This window comes from Pseudonaja textilis, chromosome 8 (genome assembly GCF_049901715.1).
Source record: "Pseudonaja textilis isolate UNSWEBS1 chromosome 8, rPseTex1.2, whole genome shotgun sequence".
In the NCBI taxonomy this organism is placed as follows: domain Eukaryota; kingdom Metazoa; phylum Chordata; class Lepidosauria; order Squamata; family Elapidae; genus Pseudonaja; species Pseudonaja textilis.
In genome coordinates, this window is record NC_141997.1 from 40,603,175 (window position 1) to 40,612,374 (window position 9,200).

The window sequence follows — 9,200 nt, forward strand, 5'->3', positions numbered from 1 at the left end:
AATAAATCTTGCAAATAAATAAATAAGTAAACGAACCTTGATTGTTTATTGGACCCTAAGACTATTATTAAGTGTTGTACCTTATGATTCTTGACTCTTGACGAGTGTATCTTTTCTGTCATGTACACTGAGAGCATTTGCATCAAGACAAATTCCTTGTGTGTCCAATCATATTTGGCCAATAAAGAGTTCTGTTCTGTTCTGTTCTGTTCTTATGCTATGCTATGCTATGCTATGCTATGCTATGCTATGCTATGCTATGCTATGCTATTCTATTCTATTCTATTCTATTCTATTCTATTCTATTCTATTCTACTCTACTCTACTCTACTCTACTCTACTCTACTCTACTCTACTTCTACTTCTACTTCTACTTCTACTTCTACTTCTACTTCTACTTCTACTTCTACTTCTAATTCTAATTCTAATTCTAATTCTAATTCTATTCTGGTAGATTTTGGAGCAGGGGCTAAAAGTCCTACATGCTGAGACAGCCTCAAGGCAGCTACCATCGCCCTGGCCTGGCCCGTCCCTTCCTTCCTTTCTCTTCCTCTGGCTCTTTATTACTCAGGAGAGAAAAGTTGAGCCTTTTCTTCGGGCAAATGCTCTGGAGGCACATAAATGCCACCCCGTCCTAAGCATCCTTGGTACTTTATAGGCTTTTGGGGGCATCGCAGGGTGACAATACACCCCTGGGCTACCAAGAAGGATCTTTTTCAATCAGAAGAGAGCCGGAAGGGACCTTGGAGGTCTTCTAGTCCAACCCCTGCTCCATCCAGCAGGAGACCCTATAGGCCATTTGAGAAAGGAGGCTAACAAGCCTTTTCTTTACACAACAACAACAACAACAACAAACAACCGCCAGGGATGAAGCCCCTACAACCTGTGGAGGCAAACTCTTCCACTGGTTCATTCCCCATTTATTTCCCTGTTCTCTAGAAATAGGGCTGGGGGGTTCTCTTAAGGTAGCCCAAACTCGAGTCAGAAGCTTAGAAGGGGGGCTCTGGTGCATTACAAGAGGCTTTCGGGGGAAGGAGCGCTGCTCACTCCTCACTCCTGTCTCTCTTCAAACAGGAACCCCCCACCAAAGAGAAGGAGCCCCTGAATTTTGGCCCGTGGGCTTCCTCCACCCCACGCCCGATGAGGCAGCTTTCCTCCTAGGACTCCCTACCCCACCCCACCCTCCGTGGGGCTTCCCCATCCTGAACGGGGCAAGATTTCTCGCCTGCCCAGAGCTACTCGGAGGTTGCTCCGGGGCGCAAGGCAGGCAAACGACGGGGCGGCCCGAAGGGGAAGGCGAGCAGAGCCCACGAAGAGGGGGGAGCTCCTCTCGCACGAACGGCCACCCAAAGTACCCGGTGGTGGTGGTGGTGGTGGTGGAAAACGGGAAACCGGGCAGGGCAGCGGCACGCCGAGGTCATCATTCCCCACCCCACCTCCTCCCCCCGACAGCCACGGGCTGCGTGGGAAGCTCCCCGAGCTCCGGTTGCCGCGCGCCTCGGAGGGTCCCCTCCTTGGTTCCTTTTCCCAGCCCGGCCGTCTTACCTCGACCCACCGGCGGGCTTCCACGAAGGCTGCTGCTCGGCCGTCCTCTCGGCCGTCCATGGCCGAGGACCCGCGGGGGTGGGGTGGGTGGAGAGGCGGAGAGCGCGGAGGTGCAGGGCGCGCGGGACCTCCAAAGTTTTTTTGGGGGGGCGGCGCCGGACTGGGGAGCTGCAAAAGCTGGGGGGGGGGGGAGCCGAGAGGTTGGTGGAGAACCCCCCACGTCCGTCCCCCTCGACGTCGGTTGCAAAAGAGCAAGAGGCGCTCGGCGTCCCAGCCAGCCAAGAAGCCAAGCAGCCAACGCTCCGCCTCGAGCCAAGCCGGCAGCGCTGAGTGAGCCCCCGAGCCTTTGGCTGCCTTGCCTCGCCGGCCCCGCCCCGCCCCGTCCTGGATCGCGGGGGTGGAGATGGCGGTGAGGGGGAAGAGGCAGGGGAGGAGGGAGCATCCAGGCGCACCTCCTCCGGGCCTCCGTCCCGCGGCTTGCTTCCACCTGGCGGCAGGTGAGGGCGAGGCAGCCGCTCCCCACCACCACCCCTGCCCGTTGCGGGCGCGCCCTCTCCCGGCGGGACGGTCGGGCTCGGGGGGAACTTAAGGGCGCGCAGCCAAGCCAGCCCGATCTCAGGATCTCCTGCTCGAGCGATGGGGGTTGGACTTGAAGACCTCCCCAGGTCCCTTCCAACTCCGTTATTCTGGGTTCTTGAGTTTTATGTCTTGGTGCCTTCCCCAAAATCTTGCGCAGCCAGTCAGGATGGGAATCCTGGTTCCTATGGGGAAGATTGAGAATAGAATAGAATAGAATAGAATAGAATAGAATAGAATAGAATAGAATAGAATAGAATAGAATAGAATACAATACAATACAATACAATACAATACAACACAATACAACACAACACAACACAATACAACAGTATATTTAACAAAGTTGAACAGGACCTTGGAGGTCTTCTAGTCCAACCCCCTGCTCAGGCAGGAAACCCTGGCCTATATCATTTCAGACAAAGCATTGTCCAATCTCTTCTTTAAAACTTACAGTATTGGAGCATTTGCAACTTCTGGAGGTAAGCTGTTCTACCGATTAATTGTTCTGTCAGGAAATTTCTCCATAGTTCTAGATTGTTTCTTTTCTTGATTAATGTCCACATCTTGTCCTGCCTTTTGGTGCTTTGGAGAATAGCTTGACTCCCTCCTCTTTGTGGCAACCCCTGAGATATTGGTTTGTTTGATTGATTCTTTCATACATGCGTAATATACATGCAACTCATCAAGCAGAACATTCAGGATTGAAATGAGGGCTCCTTGGTGCCATCACCTAGTTTCCGTTAATGAAATGCCTGCAAGAAAACAGCCTAGCTCAGAGAGCACCTAGGACCCCTCACCTACAACCAGTGGTGGGATTCAAACACTTTACTACTGGTTCTGTGGGCGTGGCTTTGTGGGCATGGCAGGGGAAGGATACTGTCAAATCCCTCCCCACCCAACTAACCTGCTTTCCAGCTCTGTTTTCCTGTGCATGCAACCAAAGAAGACCCAGCCAATCAGCTGAGACTCAATGGGAGGCAGAGAATAGATGGGGGAGGGGCCAGTCAGAGGTGGTATTTGCTGGTTCTCCGAACTACTCAAAATTTCCGTTACCGGTTCTCCAGAACTGGTCAGAACCTGCTGAATAACCACCTCTGCCTACAACTCAAGGCAGCAAGCATATCCAATGCACCTTCCTCCACAACAACCCTGTGAAGTGAGAGAGTGACTGACCACCAGCTGAGTTTCATGTCTAAAGCAGGACTAGAACTCACATCTCCTGGTTTCTAGCTTAGTGCTTTCACCACTAGACCAGTCTGGCTCTTGACTGGGTTTCCTTTCTGTCATCCAGCTGTGGGCTGGAGTTTTCTTCCAGAGGCAAATCTGGAACGCAGCTTGTGTGGGTTACAGATGCAATTTATTCTGCACCACGTCTGCACACCGCAAGCCACTTCCTGCCCCTCCCCCCAAAAGAAGGAATGCGCTTACCGAAGGGATAGCAAAACCCCAGCAGCCGTCTTAGCTGACCCTGGTACCACAAAAGTCCCAATTTGCTTTGGCTGATGTCCCCCGAGACTCCAGCCATCCTAGCTTATGAAACAGACCCCTTGACCGCTTAGCCTATTGGCCTGTTGTGATTTACTCAATGTGAGTGTACCGAATGCAATTGCGGTTTTGAAAAAAACAACAAAACACAGCAAAAATAATTCCTGTTAGGTTGAAGCGTAGATTAATAGCACAAGCACGGGGTGTTCCATCCAACATCCCTACCGCAAATGTATTTATAGAGAGAGGAATGTTATGCATATGTTTGTTGTTTTATAGCCCTAGAAGCATTTTTTCTACACCCCCCAAAAAGAAAAACAATTTCTTTGGAAAACCCCAATTATCTAGAGCAGGGATGGAGACGCCTTTTCGGCGTTGAGTGCCCAAACCGGAATGCATGCGCATCCACGTACCTGTGACCGTACCAGAGCACTGGAAACCTGAAGTCCAGCTGGCTGGTGCATGTATGCCTGGTTATTGGCCGTTTTTGGACTAAAAATGGCCCCAAAATGGCCTGGTTTGGGGGTTCTTTTTGGGTCGTTTTCAGGCTGTTTTCCAGCCTGTTTCAGGTCATTTTTGTGCCACTTTCAGGCCATTTTCCAGCCTGTTTTCAGCCTGTTTGGGGGGCATTTTCAGGCCATTTTGTGGGCCTTTTCAGGCTGTTTTTCAGGTTATTTTCCATGCCATTTTCCTGCCATTTGGGGGCTGTTTCTAGGCCATTTTTGTGTTGTTTCCAGGCTGTTTTTCAGGCTGCTTTTGGGTCATTTTTCAGGCTGCTTTCTGGTGCTCCAGTGCCCGTGAAGAGCAGCTGGCCAGTGTGCATGTGTGTGTCAGCAGAAAACCAGCTGGCAACGGCACACATGCCCACAGAGAAGGCTCTTGCGTGCCACCTCTGGCACGTGCCACAGGTTCGCCATTACGGATCTAGAGCCTTCAAGGCAGTTTCTGCATGTCAAGATTCTGATCAGCCTATTCCATTATTTCATGCATAATTTCATATCTACAGATTTATAACATGGTTTAAGGCAAGTTTAAGACTTGTGGACTTCAACTCCCAGAATTCCTCCTCCAGTCAGGTAAGCTCAGGAATTCTGGGAGTTGAAGTCCACAAGTCTTAAAACTTGCCAAGTTTGAAGACCCCTTGGTTTAAGGGGAAATAGGAATGAGGATGCCATTAAGCTGCAGAATGCAATCGCAGGAACAGCTACAGGTAATCCGGCACGGAAAAAAGGGACTTTTGCACCATTTCTCACATGACCCTTGCAGCATTCCTCTTGTGTCTTGGGGTCATGTGATCTGACAAACAATCTGGAGAAGCCAGATTCCCTTAACAATCGTGTCATACTAATTTAACACCTGCAGTAATTTAACATCTTAAAATGGGGCCGAACAATTCACTGAACAAATGTCTCACTTAACAACCAAAATGTTGGGCTCCATTGTGGTCATAAGTCAAGGACTACCTATATTTTACAGTGCTACTTTTTCTTCAACAAAAGAATACCCTTTCTTTGGAACTCCTTAATTAATTAGAGCATTCTCCATGTCAAGATTCTGATGAGATTATTCCATGATTTCATGCATTGTTTCATCGCTACAAAGTGTTTACAACATGGCTTAAGGATCAGGCTAACGGGAAGCAGGAATTATGTCGTTAAAAGTTGCAGAATGCAATTTCAGGCCCAGCTACTTGGCACCGTCTTTATTGTTGTACGGTTTAGACCAATGTTACGCCCATCCTATAAGGGACGCCGTGGCTCGGTGGCTAAGACACTGAGCTTGTCGATCAGAAGGGTTAGCAGTTTGGAGGTTCGAATCCCTAGCGCCGCATAATGCAGTGAGCTCCTGTTACTTGTCCCAGTGTCTGCCAACCTAGCAGTTCGAAAGCATGTAAAAATGCAAGTAGAAAAATAGGGACCACTTTGGTGGGAAGGGAACAGCATTCCATGCGCCTTTGGTGTTTAGTTATGCCGGCCACAGTACCACACAGACATCTTTGGACAGCGCTGGCTCTTCGGCTTTGTAACAGACATGAGCACCCCCTAGAGCCGGAAACGACTAGCACATATGTGCGAGGGGAACCTTTACCCGCATCCTGGAAAGCCATTTTCCCATTGGCGTGAAGGAAAGATACCGCCCGTTTCTGTATTCCCGTGAGCTGAGATGGTCCACGCTCACCCCATTGACTCAAGAGATGGCGGCTTTGTCCCCACATGTGAGAAGGCTGCTTTTGTGCAGTCCCGTGGGGGGACGGGGATGGGGACGAATAGCATTTGTTGACTGTGTGTCCACATCAATGGCAACTATTGTTCTCTTAGAAGGTCCGCCAGGGAGATGTCAGCGTGGAGCTTCACAGCCTCTTTTGATGATGCTGGGAAGAGGCACCCTGCCCTCTTCAGAGATGTCAACACAAATGTTTCAGTGAACAGAAACACTCCCCTTCCCCAACACACACTCTGCTTCTCCCCAACTATATGGATACTTCAACAAATTTAACCATAGAGCACACAATGGAGGCACAGAGGCCTGGGAAAATATTTACAGACCCCTCACATCCCGGACATAAACTGTTTCAACTCCTTCCCTCAAAATGACGCTATAGAGCACTGCACGCCAGAACAACTAGACACAAGGACAGTTTTTTCCTGAATGCCATCACTCTGCTAAACAAATAATTCCTTCAATTCGGTCCAACTATTTACAAAGTCTGCACTATTATTACTATTAACCTTCTCATCACTCCTTATCACCGACCCCCTCCCACTTGCGACTGTATGACTATAACTTTGTTGCTTGTATCCTTACTATTTATATTGCCTGTTTCCTAATATGATTTGTTTACTTATTGTACCCTATGACTATTATTAAGTGTTGTACCTTATGATTCTTGACTCGATTAATGTATTTTTTCTTTTATGTACACTGAGAGCATTTGCACCAAGACAAATTCCTTGTGTGTCCAATCACACTTGGCCAATAAAGAATTCTGTTCTATTAATTCTATTCTATTCCCTACCCCTACTCCTACCTCTACCCCTTACTTCTATTCTATTCTATTCTATTCTATTCTATTCTATTCTATTCTATTCTATTCTATTCTATTCTATTCTATTCTATTCTATTTTCTTATTCTATTCTAATTCTATTCTATTTCTATTCTATTCTATTCCTTTCCTATTCTATTCTAATTCTATTCTACTCTACTCTATTCCACTGGTGTTTCAACCCGACACTTTCAAACTTCTGAAAACCTATTTAAAAAAAGACTCATTTTCATCTAGCGATCTAACAATAAGCACAAATCAAAGAACTTTTTTGTTTTTTTGCATTTTCATAGGTCTGCTTGTCATCACTGAGGCTGAATGGAAAGTGCTTTGCAAAGGTGGCTGGAATGTAGAATAAAAGTGTGAGGAACACATTCACAAGGCCAACGATATGGGCTTTTCACCTAGGCTCGCTGGAAAGCACTGTAGCTTTTGGAGCAGGCTGGGAAAAATCTCACCAAGACCTGACGTGGGATCCAAAGGTGGTTTTGTTTTTGTTTTTCAAAAGGCAACTGGACTTTTTTTTTTTTAGTTTTGCTTGTCAGAACCGAAGAAGCTTCTTGGATGAGAAGCGAAACCTTTTAAAAAGAAAAATAACAGGTGCCTTTGGGACAGCCATGACCTGGATGATTGACCATCTCCATAGATATCGGATGTGTGAGTATTTCAAGGAGAGACATTTCAAGAATAGAGGTGAATATATGTGTCCCAGGACAAGGTTGCATGAATTGATGTCTGTCTGTTAAGTCATTGGCTGTTGTTTGCTTCTGCTGCCTCCTAAGTACTTGATAACCTGATGGTAAATCACCACTCCAGTTAAGTGACGATGGGCCGGTTTCCCAGGCTGTTTTTAGGCCTTCTCGTTCCACAATCTTGGTAGCTGCAAAATTAAATTGAAATTAAAGAGACGTTTCACTCAGAGGTGGTACTCAGAAGGTCCTGACCCGTTCTGGAGAACCGATAACGGAAAGTTTGAGTAGCTTGGAGAACCGGCAAATACCACCTCTGACTGGCCCCGCCCCCATCTATTTTCTGCCTCCCAAGACCCGGCTGATCGGCTGGGTCTTCTTTTGTTGCCCTGCACAGGAGAACGGAGCTGGAAAGCAGGTCAGTGGGGTGGGGAGGGAATGGGGATTTTGTAGTATCCTTCCCTTGCCACACCCACCAAGCCACGCCCACAGAACCAGGAGTAACCTTTTTTGAATCTCACCCCTGATTTCAGTCTCCTGGGTGTGCTGGGAAAGCCGCTCCTTTAAACATTTTGTCCAGCTGCAGTAAACACACACAAGGCCTCGTGGTTATTTAGATCAGCCAGTCTCTAAAAGGACTGGACTACAACTCCCATAACAGAAACCAGGATTGGGGCTGCTGCTGGGGGCTTGCAAGGGTTCAGGAGAACCGATTATGTGCAGTTCAGAGCACCCCCAAATCCCAGCCCTGGCTGGCCTCGCCCACCTCACCCCACCCCTTCCAGGATTCCCCACACAGCCCGTTTTGGATGCCACTTAAGGGCAGGGCACGCGTGGAGACTCAGGGAAAGCAAAAAACGGGCCTCCCACAACTTTGGCAAGCGCCGGAATTGGGCCAGTTTCCAGCTTCCAGAGAGCCTCCAGAGCACGGGGTGGCCATTTTTGCCCTCCCGGAGTCTCAAGGAAAGCCTCCGGAGCCCGGGGAGGGAGGGCAAAAATGTCTCCCCGTCGCCGTGGTGCAGGAGGCTGATTAGGCCACGCCCACCGAGCAACTGGGCAGAGAACCCCTTGCTAAAATGTTGGAAGCCCAGCCCTGAAAATAGCCTTCTCGTTCGTTCATCATAAGGGGACTCGGCTATTTTCCCCCTTCCAATTCAGTCCGCTCAGGGGCCATCCATCCAGTAGGGCCTCTTCAGGTTGCCCAAGGCCCGCTTTCAGCGGCGTCCAGACAGGCTGAACTAGAAAGACAAGACTGAACCCAGGCCAGGTTTCTGAGGTAGCTCCTCCATGCTTCTTTTAAGTTTTTTCCAGTGGCCGGAGGAATCTGGAAAGCCTGCTGAGTGACCAAATAACCAAGAGCCCAATACCCTGTTTTTATTTTCCTGGACTCTCTCCTCCCTGAGTAATTCACGCACATTCCTGAATCTCTTTTCCTTAGAGAAACTAACCCATGAGAGAAGAGTGAGGGTGAATTACACCCTGAGAACTTGGCACGCTGAAGGAGACCTGTGGGTTTCTTAGGCCTGGAAGATAGCTAACAGATTGGCTCTGCTGGGTTACATTCTTCCTCTCAAGAATTAAGATTAAAATCCTGGCCTGAAATATCTTTCCCCGTTCTGCCTTAGGATCTGGCTGTTTTAGCACCAGAATTAAAAGGCTGATGTAATACTCTTGAATTTTCTTTTTAAAATCAAAGTTGCTGTTGTACGTCCATTTTAAAATGTTACTTTTATTTTATTTTTCTTGTTTCACATTTCTGACAACTTCATTTTGGGATAGCCCTTCTCCTCCCTTCCTCTTGCAGGAGCTCCCAAACTTCACCATTTTAAAACTTCTGGACTTCACCTCCCAGAATTCC

The 9,200-nt window shown here is 48.3% G+C and overlaps 1 protein-coding gene across 1 annotated transcript in view; it reads right to left on the minus strand.

Annotated features, from left to right (window-relative positions):
• Positions 1-1,878, minus strand: part of LMO7 (LIM domain 7) — a 163,365-nt gene extending 161,487 nt beyond the window's left edge. The window contains 1 exon segment of the mRNA XM_087938160.1: positions 1,546-1,878. Coding sequence (XP_087794286.1) covers positions 1,546-1,605 — 60 coding nt within the window. The 5' untranslated portion in view covers positions 1,606-1,878.
• Between the last annotated feature and the right edge of the window lie 7,322 nt (positions 1,879-9,200).